This window comes from Platichthys flesus, chromosome 2, assembly GCF_949316205.1.
Source record: "Platichthys flesus chromosome 2, fPlaFle2.1, whole genome shotgun sequence".
Classification (NCBI taxonomy): Eukaryota; Metazoa; Chordata; class Actinopteri; order Pleuronectiformes; family Pleuronectidae; genus Platichthys; species Platichthys flesus.
Genome location: NC_084946.1, coordinates 13067286 through 13084602, shown reverse-complemented (window position 1 = coordinate 13084602; position 17317 = coordinate 13067286). Strand labels below are relative to the sequence as shown.

The 17317-nt window shown below is 43.8% G+C and overlaps 1 protein-coding gene across 1 annotated transcript in view; it reads left to right on the top strand.

Moving 5' to 3' along the window:
- foxp4 (forkhead box P4) overlaps positions 1-17317 on the top strand; it is an 88180-nt gene that overhangs the window by 52884 nt on the left and 17979 nt on the right. The window contains exons 4-9 of the mRNA XM_062398505.1: positions 2107-2229; positions 5201-5338; positions 9843-9978; positions 12762-12954; positions 13403-13498; positions 14865-14963. Of these exons, the coding sequence (XP_062254489.1) occupies positions 2107-2229; positions 5201-5338; positions 9843-9978; positions 12762-12954; positions 13403-13498; positions 14865-14963 (785 nt within the window). The remainder of the gene's footprint in view (positions 1-2106; positions 2230-5200; positions 5339-9842; positions 9979-12761; positions 12955-13402; positions 13499-14864; positions 14964-17317) is intronic.

Below are 17317 nucleotides of genomic sequence, written 5' to 3'. Positions count from 1 at the left end.
TAGATTATAGGGGCAATTAATGGCGTCAAACCTTAACTACTCAGCATTCAGCTTTCCACACACACGTTCAGCCCTAAACACATGCATATATGCACATTCATACACACACTCATACACCCCTCTACACACACACACACACAGAAAAGTATATCAGCACTTGCACACATGCATGCGCACTCGGCTCTGGCGTCAGAGCGTCAGCCAGCACACAGAAAGGTGCTATAACTCCAGTAATTATTACGCCTGTGACGTGAAAATGTCAATGGCGGTGTGTATAAAATAGAATGTACGAGTTGTCAGGGAGGAAGAAGGGATGCACAAGAGCAATTAATTACAGCTTTTCATTTGGCAGCTTAGACTGACAAGGCCCGGCGGCGGGGGCAAGCTGGCATGACGCCAAGCGGCACCCATCACCACCCCCACCTTACTCCCAACCCCACCCCACCTCCCTGTCCCCCTCTGCTTGTTCCTTTACCAGCTGCCACAACACCACCCTTCCCCTCACTCGCTGCTCCCGTCTCTGTCTTTTCTCTTTCTTTTTTCGCTCTCTCGCTCCTCAAACACACACACACACACACACACACACTCACACCCTCACATTCACTACTCCTCATTCGTCTACATACCCCAGCACACCCATCTTCTACTTCCTATAACTCTGCCAAGCACACTTTTCCTGCGGCTCTCTGGCCATTCCCTGTCCCATGTAGCCGGATGTGTGTTCAGTCAGGGAAGTGTGGATTGATAAAAGAGTCCTCTGGTCACTGACGGACACACACACATAAGGAAAAAAGAGACCCCCAGAGGAAAGGAATGAGGCAGAAGGAGGAGACACTGGTCTGGTGGCAAAGAAGGTGTTAGATAGTATTTATTTAAATGTTGTTAACAAAATCAAATCAGATCTATCAGTGACGGCTCGTCCCCTCCCTTGCGCGGTCCCATCCCACTCCTCACCTGATCCCCTCACACTTACTCACAGTTTGACCAGGACTGTGAGTGGCTGTGTGAATATAGATAAACGACCAATTCCGAGGCCACAACTCACCCTCAGTGAAACAGCCATCACTTCTGAACAGACAGGGAGGTTTTGTGTTAAGATGGCACGAGGCGGTTTAGTTTATTGATGTGTAGGTAGTTAATGAAGAGATTGTCATCCCTGAGCTTGTAAACAAAATCGGCTCACAGGCTTATTATCAGTCCACCTCTCTCCCTAAATATCTCACATTCTCTCCTCATCCCTCTTATTGTTTCTCAAACAGTAATTTGCTTGATATTTAAAATGAGCTTGTCAGCAGGATATTCTGTGCAGTCTTTCATATATTGTGTCCACGTTTATGCACGAGCATGAGCATCTCAGTTTTCGATTCTTGTTTGTCTGCAGCTTTTCAGTGTTTGTAATCAGATTAGCATCTCAGCCCATCTCTGTGTACAATGCAATGTGCATCAAGAGCGCTTGCACAACCATCTGCAAGAATCACCACATTTCTCTCCCGGTCTCCCCCCCCAACTCTCCCTCTCGACTCTCTCTCTGTCTTTGCCAGCCTGTAGCCGTATCTCATGAGATAGACATCTTATCTGATAGCCACTTTGTTGTTCCTTTCTTCTTAGCCAGGCTTGACTGTGTGGAAGAAAATCGGTGGAGTCTTAATCGTGTGTTTATGGAAGCAGATAAGATTTTATATTTGTAGAGGGGTTTGCTTATCTGTCTTTTCATCTCTGCCTGTTGTCACAGAAATTGTCTTTCTCTTTACGTGCACAATGCCAGCCCTGTGCAGGAAGTCGTCAACAGTATGTGTCCGACTGTTTATCTGCGTTTGAAGTTGACAGCTTTTCTCAGCAGTGTGTGACAACAGAGAAATGGCAGACAACACACCTCTCAAACGTAACCTGCACATACAAGCACACTGTACAAGCTCCATTCTGGTTGTTTGTTTTGAGTTGAGTGTTCAGTTGCAGGCACAGTCATGCAGAAAGCTCAGCGTGTTGGCCGGGCCTTTTCACACAAAGCCTAGCCTAATGATTGACTTGTGTTCAACTTTTCCATGCTAATCTGAATCTGAATGTGTAAAGTAATTAAATGTGTGTTTGTCTCTGTGATTCTTTCAGTTGCCTGTCTCCATGGCTATGATGAGTCCGCAGATGATCACTCCACAGCAGATGCAACAGATCTTGTCTCCCCCTCAGCTCCAGGCCCTGCTGCAGCAACAGCAGGCTTTGATGCTACAGCAGGTAACATTCACACACTCACCCACTTGGTTGGACCTAGTCCCGGGCCGGCGTGTTCGGATGTGTCTCGTTTAGTAGGTGCTGACACACACTGGGCGTGATTGTGTCTTTTTCAATGCTTGCAGATCTTTGAAGATAAACGCACATCCCCATAGCCACTTGTACACACATTGTCATTTCGAGGGCCTCCTATTTAGCATTGTTGCTAGGAGAGTGTGAGTGCCCCTGTCTGCAGGCACACACTTGTATACACACACACAAACACACGCACAAATTTAGCATCAGCTTTAGTGAATCATGGTGATTCAGGAGTGTATGTTCATGCCCCAGCAGGTGATAGAGGTGTTGCCATGTCGACAAAAAAACAATAAACACTCTTCATCTACAAGACATCTGTCAAATAATCAGCCACACCAACCTGTGACCTTCTACCTACACAAGGGAAACACACACATGCACAAACCCAATAAAGGCTGTAAAGAGAACTATTAACAGAGTGGGGATAGTGGAGTAATTGTGGCACAGGAGATGACTTGAAAACACACACACACACATGCACACGCAAGGCAGGGCCAGAGCAGAAAGATTTAATAAGGAGACGTAGCTTTAGGCGAATATAAATTGCAGTGGTAAGATCTGACAACATGTATCATAATGGAAATGGGAAATGTGCTGGCTTTCTGGAAACAAGACATGCAGACGTTTAAGAACCTCTTCACCAGCCCCTTTTTCCTGTAACGAGGAAAAAAGAGAGGGGGGTGTTGATAATGCACATGCACACACACATGCACGAACACACACACACACACACACATTAAACTCCTGCTATTAAAACCACTGAGTTTAACATTGCTCTCCCACTTAATTAACCACAGTATGGACTTGCTCTTAGTGTATATCTGCAAATCAGGCACTTTTACCCACAGACACACACACACACACACACAGAACAATCAACCAACATATCACTCACTGGAGCATTAAATTTCATATCCCCATGGCAATACAGCATTGTGTAAGAGTGTGTAAGAAAGGTTTTACGGACCACTGCTGCACAGAAAGTTGTGTTTGCGTGGCTAGTCTGTGGATTTGAAAGTGTGTTTGTGTGCACGTGTTTCAACCTTTAAGTCTCCCCTAACCTTTATTTATGCCGCAGCTGCTCCGCCTTTCTTTCGTTGGTGTGTTCACTAGAGTCAAGGTCATGGTAATAGGGTGGAGAGGTGAGTGCTTCCCTTACACATGCTCTTAATGCACAGAGCCACTGAATCAAATCATTAAAAAGACCTTAATTATCACTTAATTATTCCCTCAACTCACCACTCTCCAGCCAAGTGTGCGTGTGGGTGTGTGAGTACGAGTACACGCTTTCATTTGTCTGTGTGATGAGGAGGCGATCAGGGCTAGTGACGCGGAAAAGAGAGATTAACTCTGCCTAAGGAGCGATAAAAAGAAAGTAAAGACAGATGGAAAAGAAAGAGCAGCAAGAAGGAATGAGTCCTGCATTTAAAAAAAAAAATTAAGCAGGAGGGAACATCGTACTACAACACCACAGTAAATTATACTAGGTTGAAGCTATGCCTTGGATAATATTGAAAATGAAAATGTAAATCAATTTCGCAAATAAAATAAAATAAAAGAGTGGGACCATTACGTTCCACAGGGTGCGTGGTGAGGATGTGTGCAGGCAGCGGAATGCAGTCTACTCACTGCCGGGTCAGACAGATGAGAGACTGAGGCAACTGCTGCACTGTGAAGTCATTCTCTGCCGTGAAGCCTCTTTGAACATTTGATGCAGCATGAAACAAAGACAAACTGCAGACAGACACCTGTGTGAGCCGTTCTCCAGATATAACCACACACGCACACACTGTGTGGTCAGCGTGAGTTTTCCTGCCCGCCTTGCTCTCCTCTCAGCAAGATTAGAATCTAAATGGAGCTTCCTGGAAAAATTAATGAACTCAAACAAAAACAGAGAAGCTGTGGCCAGTCAAGGGAGTGTGTGTGTGTAAGTGTTATGTGTGTTTCCATTAAAAACCTGACTGCATTGCTAAATTCTGTACTTTTAATTTATGGCATTTCCCGTTGTAGTCAAGTTAATTCTGGAAGAAAAGTCTGGATGACTCTTGCAGACAAGAAAATGCTTAAGGTGAAAATCACACAGGAGCGTCAGTAAAAAAAGAAGAAAAACTCCCTTTCCTCAGAGTCCTTCAAACTGTTACTGTGGTGACAGCCTATGAATATAACATATAATAATCATACCTTACCTGGGGCCACTCCTTTAACTGCACATGCTATAGAAACAGACAGACTCAAAACCCTCTGCCATACAGTGTAGACGTGTACACACACATACACACAGTCCAAGCAGGTGTTTTGTGACAGCAGCACAGTAAATGAATCAAGAGTGAAACTAAAGTATTCACAGAGGACTATCGCCCCGGGCATTTTCCCAATTGGCTAAGAGTGGTCTTGTTCAGTCATGCAGATTTGTGTGTGTGTTTGTGTGTGTCAAGAGCACCAGCTCTATTTTCAATATTACCTGGTTATGTAAGCTCCTCTTTAATTGGCGTGATGCAGGTGTAATTCAGGTCGTGCATTGTACCACAGTTGTAGCTTTTTTAAACAGAATCACCTTACAACACTAACCCCACACACCATAATAGCTTCATAATATTCTTCGGCTGCATTAGATCAGTCTGTGTTTGCTTGTTGCTTGCGGTTTGGCAAGAAACCACACACACTGCCACAACAATAAACTGCAGCCTTCACCAAAAGGCAGTGGAACGCAGTGCGACTGCATTCCTCCAGACTCCTTTTTCAAGTCATGGTGTCTGTTGGGACAAGGAGATATCGTGGAGGTTGATACAAAGTGACTCACTCGCCTCATACTTCTCTCTCACCCACCACCACGCTCCTTGTCTTTCTCCTTCCCACCCTCACCCCCTGCCTCCACCTTCTCTGTGTCTGTCTCCAGTTACAGGAGTACTACAAAAAGCAGCAGGAGCAGTTGCATATCCAGCTTCTGACTCAGCAGCAGCAGCATCAGCAGCAGCAGCAGCAGCAGCAACAGCAGCAGCAGCAGCAGCACGCTGGGAAACAAGCAGCGAAAGAGGTGAACTTCACCAACACACTCACTCAGCTCAAGTACACTCCCCAAGTGCACGAGTGCCCTCAAACACAGTGCAAGTGGTTGACATAGGAGCCGGCCGAAGGATGACATCGACGTCTAATGTATAGGATGTGGAACATGTGGGCTCTCTTCATTCTCTCTTTCTCTGCTCTCATTCTCAGTTTTTTTACTAGAGCCTGACGATAAAACACTGACAACTAGAAACTGCCTCTGCCAAGGCCCAACAGTCCCCCTTATGAAACCCCATTTAAATTCAATGCATCCAGATTTTTAATTGGATCTGCACCAACTTGTACACACTCAGAACTATCATTCCCATAAACATTCCCGATTTGTTCCATTAAAAACCATGAAATATGAAGGAAAAGATTAGTAAAACAAAAGAAACTAAATTGAATCGGTTCTTCCTCTGCTCATGCCCCACCACTCTAAACAATTTGTCGAACATATGTTGAGAAGTTTTTGCATTTCCTCAGAATAAACAAACACGGATGTAAACATGCTCCATCCTTGGAAGAGGTACAACTTATGCATAGTGCAGACAATGTGAGGAGGTATAACAAATCATTGATTTAATCAGTCATATGCTGTTTATAAGTGTTTCACTTTTTCTACTTATAATGAAAAAGTCCAAAACCAGGACATTCACTCAAGATGAAAAAGAATCAGCAATTAAACAAAAAAATATATAATTTTACATATAATTGTAATAATTGATTTTGACTGATATTAACATTTTAATCTTTAAATCATATTTGGTCATATCACTCAGCCCTATTCTGTACTTTATTGTTTTATGTACAGCTTGTCTAAAAACAAGGATCAATCGATATGGATTTCCACCATTTTTAGAAAGTTGCGCTATAAGCACAACACTCACTACCCTGCCGGGGTGTACATTAGCATGCCTTCAGCTCTAAGCCCGAGGTGAAATCTCTCTGTAGGAGGGGTTTGCCCCTCTTTTAATTGTCAATTAACCCCGCCAGCCCTAGGAGCCTCCTTCGCTCTCACTTTCTCTCTCTAATACACACACGCACACACACACACGCACAAATATGCATGAACACCAGGTTTTAACCACAGCTGTGGTACAGTAGGATAACAGAGGATCAACTAGGATCACAACGTGGCACAACAAAGAGGATTCCAATCGATCAGACTAGATTACTGTCATAACCTGTGTGTATGAGTGTGTGTGGGGGGGGGGGGGGGGGGGGGGGGGGGCGTACATGTGCGTGCGTGTACTGTTCGAATCCTCATTCACCAAAAATTGCTGAACACACACAGAGGACAGACTTGAAGGCGATAAACCTCCTGAGACAATGCTGATAAACGCATGAGGAGACACATCCTAGATTCCCCCTGTTCCTCCTCCTCTCATTCATCCCCCCCATCTCTCCCAGTAGGCAGACTCCCCCACCACCCTACACAACAAACCCCCTCACCGACAGCGGTCAGACAACTCAACCGTGACCACAGCAAACCAGTTGTGGTTGACTCGCATGTTGAGAGGGTGTCTGAATCGCTTTTCCCCCTTTTTTTTCTCCCTTGCGCTCTCTCGCTGTCCCAGTTTTCAGGTTTGTTGTCCTGTAACAACTAGACAAGTGCAAACATTGGTCACACAGCTACACATACATGCAGAGAGGGAGAGGCTTGATGTGCGATGGTTCACTGCACAAACACACAAACACTTGGGGGAATATGACTGCCTACAGAGCTGCACGCAGCTGATATGACTAAGGCCATTTCCATCAGTCAGTGTTTCTCAGTCGCTACGAGCCATCAGTCACACCTTTTTAGTCGACTCTCACCTCTCAGGTGTCGTTATAGACTGTAGAGGGGGAGAAGGAGGTTTTCAATGTAAGGCTTGAGCTGTTCCTAAGCCTCCAAATAGATGAGATAATCTTGTTGTATTTGAAGACGTAAATTAATCCAGTTTAAAGCACATACAGGAGAGAAGTTGACTGAGGAGACAGTAGAGGAAGGAGCGAGAGTAAAACAGAAAACCTCTCCTTTGCTGTTTGGAGTTTGTGCATGAGTGGCCATGACTTTTTACCCTTTCCCCTCTTTTCTGCAATTCCTCTCCACTTTCTTGTCTGAATGGAAGTGATGAACTGAAAGCAATAGTGTATGTATGTGTGTGTTGAGTCCGTGTTTGTGTGTGTGAGTCGCCGATGCATTTGGGACTGGTCAGGAGTCAGCTTAATGAAGTGACTCTGACCATCACAAAAGATGTGTGCATGTGTATGTGTGTCTGTCAGTGTCCATCCATAGAGTGTGTGTGTGTTTGTGTGTGTGTGCGCGCGTCTTTGTGACTGGCAGGCTCAGACAGTGTGTGATGTGCTCATAAATCACATTGACAGCCTGTTACTGCGCTAGCTTTGGCCACTCAGCCACAGCTAATGTAAACAGAACACAGGCACACACACACGCACACACACACAATGTGTGCTTTAAAGAACCATGGTCATATCTCTGGAGGGAATGAGAGACAGATGGGGGAGTGGTAGAAATAAAATAGACGGACAAGTAGAAAAGGGGGATAAGACGGCTGGAAAGAGAGGAGGAAAAAGAGGCTCAGTTCATTTAGAACACTCGGATCATGATAAACCATTTACTGCATCAAATGAGGATTTGGCTGTTCCCTCCAGCGAACTGCACTCGACCACTACACCACTTAACTGTGGCAAAGCATGGTTCCTAATTATACTGTAGTTACAATGCAACAGACACTGATCTTCTCAACCTTCACACTGTTGAACTAGAATGGCACACAGGAGAATACATACCATAATAGTCCCCTTCCAAAACCACATCTTAAGTCTCGAGAGCTGGATTTTTATTTGGATCTGGGCCAAATTTCACTCAGCGGTACCTTGGTTATGCCCCAACTCTGCACAAAACTTTATAGAAATTAGTTGATTATAGCTTTTATGTTATCCAAACAAACACAGACAAATAAATAACCTCCTTGGAGGAGATCATAAAGTGAATGGAAAATGCAGTATGTGAAAACCCCATGTCTTTGACAGGAAAACTGATTGACTGTGATTCATATGAATAGAAATCCGGACTTAGACTGTTTTGTTGTCTAAGGTCCACTAATGTCTATTCCAATCATATTGTCTCAATTTGAGCACTTCTTATGGAGTCCAGAATTAAATAAAAATGTTCTGAGTTTTTGACAGAAAATGTTAATGACTACTAAAGCACCTGAAGTTTATAATATTTTCAGAGAATTGGAAAAATAATTTGTTGGCTCTTTATTCATCTCTCCATCTTCCCTAATATGTCCATGTCTGTTTACGATTGAAGTCAGATTCCCAACACCTAAAGCTAAACCCAAGTTAAATCAAACCATTGTATGGGGAACAAATACCCCCCCCACACACACACACACACGCACACACACACACACACACACAAACACAAACATGCTGCCATCACACTTTTCCTCCCCAGGCACTAAGTCTGAAAGGAAGTGACCTATCTGCCCTTCCTGTGAGTTCCTCTCTGTTCAAAGAGTTCCAGGCTGCCACTTTCTTTCACACACATACACACACAATGAGCAGTTCCTCAAGTTCTATTTATTTATTTTTCTTCTCCTCTAGTTATCTGGAAGAGATAAAGTCCATCTCTCCCAGGGGTTGGTCAGGGGTTACTTCAAACGGTGCGGCAAAGGCCAGGTCTGCCCCAGACTGTGAGTGCAGGAAAGGGGACATTTATCACTGTAACACACACCGACATTATCGCCACGCGGCATGTAGTCTCTCCCACCCTCCCTTTGCTCCCTCACCCTCATTCCCCCTCCATCCTGCTTGAATTCAGGGTCGTCATTGTTTTATTACCGGACTAATTTTCACCTCTCGGAATTCTCCCTTTTTTTTTTTTTTAGGGGCTCAAAACTGGCTGCCATATTTTAACAAATGCTTCAAAATCATAAAAAAATAAATGTGTATGTTAGCTTTTCATTGCTACATGTACAAATATTCCAATCTAATCCAAAAAAATATACTTTTTAGATTCTGTCCTAAATTGTAATGGTTTGGTGTCACAAAGTTACTCACTTATCGTCCTAGTTTAAGTCAAGCATCTTAACACAAACAGGTAAAAATACACAAACACTTTTAAAACTTGCCTGGCTCTTGTGTTTGTATCTTATTTTTATTTATTTTATTTTTATCTATTGGATGTCTTACTGTTTGGTTCTTGGCTCTTTTTTTGAATCTCTTGATGTATCTCCCCTATTTAAACTGAATAGCACTTTGCTTAATGTCTACGGTTTTAAAGTGTTTTTTTTAACAAATGAAACTCAAAATATGTAATGAGAGATATTTCTTGGACATTGGATATAAATCATTTAAATTCTAGATATAATGCATCTCATTGACAGTATCACCACAGCAATAACCAGAAACAGACTTACTTACTAACTTTTTAATAACTTTTCCTGCTGTCTGTCTCTCTGTCCTCTGGCGATCAGCAGTTAGGCAATAAGCAGTTGGCCTTCCAGCAGCAGCTGATCCAGATGCAGCAGCTTCAACAGCAGCACATCCTCAACCTCCAGAGACAAGGACTGGTCCCAATGCAGCCCACCGCTGCCATGCAGTCTCTGCAGCAAGGTACACACATGCAGCACCCACACCATCCATATATACATATACAGACACAAAACATTGCACACATTGTCACAACACCACACACATGGGCCTGCAACCAGTGCCGCATGTGAAGCCTGTTAAGTTAATCAGCCCATAAAAGATAAAAAGAAACCTGATTGGTGGGTTTGTGAAAGGTACTCATTTGGATAATAGGTAAAATATGCCACTAAGCCCCCTTGCTCGGTGGTTAGCATGTGCCTGTGCTAGTGTGTTTTCATGTGTGTGTACTTGAGATAAGCCAGACACAAGGACATCATCGTTTTGTCATTACTGTGCCCACTGGATTTTTTTTCATTCCTGTGTGTAACTTCTCCCACAGTTTCTTCAGTTTGTCAGCACAGTTTAACAACGATTAATGTTGACTGTTGACTGGCCCGCCCTTAGTGAGCGTGTGTGTGTGTGTGTGAGTGTCTGTGTCCACTTTAGTCTGCACACAGAAGTGTCCAACACACACACACACACACACACACACACACACACACACACACACTTTATCTCACACAGGGAATGCTTAAGGGGTTCTAAAGTAGCCGTAACATTGGTAAAGCACTGACTGAGTTGACCAAACAGACCAGTTTCCTTCCCTCTGTCTGTCTGTCTGTCCTCTCTCTCTCTCTCTCTCTCTCTCTCTCTCTCTCTCTCTCTCTCTCTCTCTCTCTCTCTCTCTCTCTCTCTCTCTCTCTCTCTCTCTCCCTCTCTCTTAGTCACATGCACAACCTTGCATATTCTTTTTGAAATCTCAATGCGACAAAACCTAATATATTCAATCAAATATTTGTAACCTTAAGACAATTCCAAAAAAGTGCACTGAAACTTTAGTGTGTGTGTGTGTTTGTGTGTGTGTCTTTTTTAAGTGGAATTATTAGTTTACAGAGTGAAGAGAGAAAATAAAGAAGTGAATACAAATTGAATACTAGGCCACAGTTTTGGAGAGAAGAGTGTACATTTTTCCAGACAGTTGCAAACATTTGGCTTTGGCATCTCCTTCCCTTTCTCTCTCTCCCTCCATATCAGAGTGGAATTTCCCTGCAGTGTGATAGAGCCGCTCCATTGTGACGGCTCAGCCAGGCGTGAGCCAGAGCATTCCTCTGGCCAGCCATGCCACACAAACACACAAACACACATTAATAAACACTCACACCGAAACACACATGCACACACACATAAACGCACATTGCGGACCCGCCTCAAAGGGCTGTTGTGTCCGGTGGGTTAGGTGGGGGTGGTGGGGGCGACATGAGGGGACCTGATATGCTTTTTGTTTAGTACTCTTACAGAATGAAGTAGCTATACATTTCAAAGCCTTCTTTTATCAATGTTAACAAATACAACCGATAGAGAACTTAACAGATTTGAATGAGAATTAAATTGTGCGTATGGACATTACTATTTCAGCAGAGTTTTTTTTCATACACAAAAATTTGTTTGAATTAGATCCAACTTCTTTGTAACTTAAGGCTTCTACTCGACATATCTCATATGTCCGACATAAATTCTGGGACTCTGGGTTTGTACATTTGAAATGTATGAGTCAGTAACTGGTGGAAAGAGCTCTCTCATCTTTTCAAATGTTTTCTGTCTGTCAACGAAAGCTGCAGGAAATTGTGAGAGCACATTTTCACCTGAATGTGCAAAAATCTAGATTTTTTTGTTTACAAATCTGTTCCGCTCTCAGCTGCTCACTCCTTAACTTTGCTTGCTTTGCACTTATCTGTAAACTGCTGACTTTTCCCAAAACCCAGACTCCCTTATTTTTCCAAAGTTTTTTTAGTGGATGCATGTGATATGAGCCAGACTGATAAGTCAGAAGAGGAAACACTTTATCTTACAATCCCTGTTACTACTTTACACTTTCACTCTCTCTGGGCGTGTCCACGGATCGGTCGGATTTCTTGGATAACACACACACACACACACACACACACACACACACACACACACACACACACACCACCTCATTCCTCCAGAGTGAGAGCTTTTGTTTTGGCGGGACTCCAGAAGAATGCAGACAAAGCAGACATAATATTTGGATTGCTGCAAGGTCTTTGTGTGTGTATGTGCAGATGTGTGTGTGTGTGTGTGCGTGGTAAGATCCATTGGAGTAGACCGTGGCATTTTTCAGCGTCTCTCTGTGAAATTAGAGCAGAAGTAACCGAGCTGTGACTAGAAGGAGCACAAAGTGTGCAACATCCCTCTTTAAACAAATAGTGGTAGTGACAGCAGCGGTGGTGTTGGTGGACAGTAGCAATTGCCAGCAGAGATTAAGAAATTGCTGAGAAGTCATGGATATCTGGGAAGATAATTATAACAATAACACGCAGAAATGAACCTCCCATCTGTTTTTGTTTGTCTCATTTATCATTTTTCTCTTTTAACCACTCCCAGGAGACTGTAATAGTTGCATATATTTGATTTGGTTTAGAAAAGTACGGATCTTTACTCCAAGCCATTGTCCGACCAACTTATTATTACCCATATTATTTTTGCCTTAATTAATTCACTTAAGAAATAAAGCTGGTGCCCCTTGCGCTTACAGTACTGTAATAAATATGACCGAGCATTTCATTCAGATCAATGTGGGATGATTTTAGAATCATAGGATTTTGTGTGAAGCCTGCTTTTCCAGGATTACCTAACTTAACTTTAATATCCTATGAGCCTATTCACACTCATAGTGTGAATTTGATTGGGTCATAGTTGAGAAAGTCCCTCTGCTAAGTGCCAAGTGTTTTCCCTCCCTGCAGCGATGTGTCCGTCAGACCTCCAGCAGCTGTGGAAGGAGGTGTCAGGCGTGCAGAGCAGCGAGGAGGCCCTGAAACAGGCCGAGGGCCTGGACTTGAGCACCAACTCTACCTCAGCCTTCCCCAAAGCTGCCAGCGCTCACATCCCACTGCACAGCCTGCAAAACGGACAGAGCCACACCCCAAAGAGAGACAGGTACCCAAACTTTTCACACAGTGATGGTGTGTTTGTATGTGTCCTCTGTGTGACCTCCAGTCTTTTCTAAATCACAAACCCCTGTTATGTCGTTTTCGACCTGGAACCTTTTTAGCTGTTCTTCTTTCATATCCACACGCATAAACACAAGAACAAAACATGCACATGTGGCATACCACACATCTCCGGGGTGTAAACATCACCTCAGCTCATTTGATAGGAGGTTTGTTGGGTTCAGAATGTTCTGCAGGAGAAGAGAAGAGAGGATTGTGAATGCAGAGGAGGAGAGAGAGGCGGTGTGTCTGTAGAGATAAATTCCTCCGTGTAATGTGGGCTTGATGAGGGATGCATGTGCCAGGTGTATTTGTAACATGTACTGTATGCTGTGTCAGGCTTGTGTTCACCCAAGGCTGTATTGGCTGCTCATGGGTTTTTCTCCATCTTTAAGAGCCAGACTGTTTGAGTGGATATCCTCCTTCACCAAGGCAGACAGCGGAGATGACCATGTCCCCCTTTACTCCAAAGGAAGCCAACCCCCCAGCCAGTGAGTAGCCTGTTGACACTCAAACATTCACACACATAACAGTTATCAGTGGTAAAAGACAGACAGACGTTTTATGGGAGGGTGGTCTGAAGTGTCCTTCAGCACTGATTCACTGCTTGCTTCTATGCCCTTTGTTGACCCTAACCTTTGACCTCATTTTGGAGTAAGTCGACATGGGTCAGCAAATATTAATTAAAAGAGCTTTTAATAATTGTTCAAATATGTCAAACACTGTCACGCAACAGCCACAGCTTGCCTCTGGTATCCGGACAGATTTAGACTATAGTAGATCACAAAGGGTGTAGCATTAGAGTGTTAGTCTGCTAAGCAAATGCATGGCTGATGTGGACGAGAATGTGGTTGCCAGAAGTTTGTCATGTCTGCTGTCTGAGCTGCTTCTGCTTTGACTCAACCACAGCCAGCGCATGCATACACACAAAACACACACGTGCAGCTGCACACATGCACACACACAGCTCCAACCTCAGCCGGCACATATGATCAGGCAGAGGCGAAAAAGGAAAGAGACAGGGAGAGAGACATGTTTCCATCTGCGAGACAAATGGTTTCTGTTAGACAACCTTCTGATGTTGATTTGGGAGAATCCCCATCCCAGTGCTCACACGCGCATGCACACACACATACACAGTCATGTAAATATACGTGGAGACAGCAGTCGCCGGCGAAGATCCAGGTCTGAACCACATGTGCTACTGGACCTGCCGCACACACATGCACATACACATGTGCACATGCACACGCACACACATGCACGGATACACTTATTTTACCCAGGGCCCAAAACCACGCCTGGCCCTGTCTTTCATCATCGCACACACACATATACAAATATACAAACACTCATAAATATACGCAGATGTACACAAATGCGCACACACACATAAGCTCACCACAAAAGAACAACCAGCACATGACAGCAGCCGCCGCCAATCAGTCATGGCTGGTTGGTCCTGTGCCGACTCTGTGTCAACTCCTGAAACATAAGAACACACACCAACACTAACACACTCTTGCACAACACACGCCAAGGACAGAAAGACAGGTCATGGACTTCAAAATGTGCCTCTGAGGTTGCTGGAGCAATTCCCTTATTTGCCTGGCTTCTGTAACTGACCCCACTTTGCTCTATCCTTCTCTCTCTGCACTTGGCTTTGTGAGCTGTACAAACTAATGACTGCTAACCAGACTCAGATGGCTGCATTGATGCTATTGCTGTAGTCGGTTTTGCATGTGTGTGTGTGTTTGTGCACGAGAGTGTGGCACATTAATGCTCATTATTCTAAGTATTTGCTGTATGTTTTATGGATATAATTCAGCATCTGTTTAACTGTCTCTTTGTCCACAGTCATGAGGAACATGCAGGCTCCCATCCACTTTACGGCCATGGAGAGTGTAAATGGCCCGGCTGTGAAGCACTGTGTGAGGACATGGGACAGTTCATCAAGTAAGTAAAATATGATTCAAAGTATAATGTGTCAGGGTTATATATTAATACAATCCCATCATACAATCCAAAATAAATGCATTCTTTTTTAGACTAAGGTCTCAGAAGAGTTTAATAATATTACTATTTAAATTCAAACTAGAATGCCACTGAGTAGAGCGCATACAGCCACCAAGGCCCAACAGTCCCCTTATGAAACCACATTTAAATTCATTAAATCTGGGTTTTGGATCCGCACCAAATTTAACACAGTTTGAATATAAGTCCCCTTAAAATGCCAGATTTTTTCATCAACATCTATGAATCATTGTGTGGGAAATCAAGGAAAGTGTGGGATATCCCCCTATTTCTCAAGTAAAAACTATTGCAACAATATATACACTTGCATTTATCACAAACCTTCCCTTAGACCATATTAAAACGTTCTTCAGTTTTATCACTAAGTTGCAAACACACAATGCCTGGTACTTAAAAAAATAAGAAACTCAGCAGCACTAGCCCCTAGTATTACTGTCGGAAAGAAAGAGACATGACACGATCTTTGATTCAGTTTACCTGTAGGCACCAGGGAGGAAGCAGAACAAAGTGAAGCTACAGTATGAGCTTTACGTGGAGATGTCAATCACTGGAGGCTTGCATTACCCCACTGAATCACCAGTTTCCATCTGTTGCATCACATTTCACATTTGCTCTGACGCACATGCACACAGGTACATACGTTCATGTGTGAAAATTCTTTTTTTCAAGGGATTTATTTTATTCTCCTGTCTTCCTCTTCATACTTTTTTCTCAGCTATATAATATTCATTTGAGTGACTGATTGTCTTTGTTTTATTATTTTGCTTTCCTTAATACAGACCCTAAGAAGAGATCTAAATAAGCAAGTCTTAGGTCATATGTTCGCCACCCATAGTTTTTTTTGTATTTTGTATATTTTACTCTGAAGGGTCACACGCATTGTATTTCTGTGTAAATACACATTTATTCTTCATTAGCTCATCCATTAGCACATTGAGTTTCCACATCCATGGTGAACACATCAAACAACCTCTTTCTCACTCATTCCCTCTCTGCTTTCATTTTCTTGCACTTTTCTTCCTCCTCTCCTCCCTCCGTACGTCTTTCGTAGCTGTTACTTGCCAGTTTGGAGTCACTGGGGCATGCTGATGTGGTATCTGGCCTTGACACTCTACAGCTACACCTCCTCCTCTGTCACACAGTGGACTGCCCCGTGGCACTGTGGCTGCTAACAAAGGCTTCCCAAGCCTCTAATGAAGCCCTAAACAAACTCAACCTCTAATTATCTGGAACTTTTAGCTATTTGAGCAATGGAGTTATTAATAAGCCTGGGTGATGAAATATGTACACACACACACACATACATGCATAATCACAGCCGTGTGCGTGGTGATTGTGATGGCATCGGACAGTCAGATCAAAGCTCGTAGGCAGGCTGGGAAAGTTTGGAGAGGAAAGCTGTTGTTTGGTGTCTCATTTCACGTAGCCCCGGGGCAGATGGAAGGAGAGAGAGAGAGAGGGATAAAGAGAGAGGGAGAGAGAGAGTGTGATAGTGTGTGTGCCTGTGTGTGTGTGTGTGTGTGTGTGTGTGTGTGTGTGTAAGAGATAGAGAGAAAAAGAGGGGGAGATGAAAAAAATAGAGGCAGTGACAGATAATTCTGTCAGTCCGACAGTGCGCTCCCTTCCAGCCAGCTTTAGTCATCGCCCCAGGAGAGAAAAGGGTAGAACAGAAGAACAGAGGAGGGGGACACTCCACTATTTGAGGCCTTTCTTCTCCTCTCCTCTTCTACTCTAACCCACCTCTTCCCCCTCCTCCTCCTCCTCCCTGTCCTCTGGTATAATACTCTGGTTGTGGTCGGTGGAGCTCGGTGTAATGTGGGTTAAAGCCTTGTCTGCCAGCACTCAGAGGAGTAAACAGAGCCTCATTGTCGGGACACATTGAGAAAAAAAAGAAAACTCTGCTACTGTTTATGGCCCAGCTATAGAGAGACAGGAGGGTTTTGGGGGCAGATTTGGTTGGAATGAGTGTGAATCATAGACATTTGGGGAGTTGCGGGGGAAGAGGAGAGGGAAAGGGGGGGAGTGGACAGAAGTGCAAGTGGGAAAGAGGGAGAGAGAGCCTGACCGAGAGTCAAAGAGAGAGAGAGAGGGGGAGAGAAGGGTGAGATCATGTTTTTGTTATTATTATCGTGCACTTGTGTTGAGCCGTCTATCTGCCTGGATTAGCCATGCCATGACATCATTGTTTTTGTTTCATTTCCAGTCTTTGCCTGATATTGCCTAACTTTCTGCTTTCTCGGAGAAACACACGCGCTCACATGCATGCACACTACAAA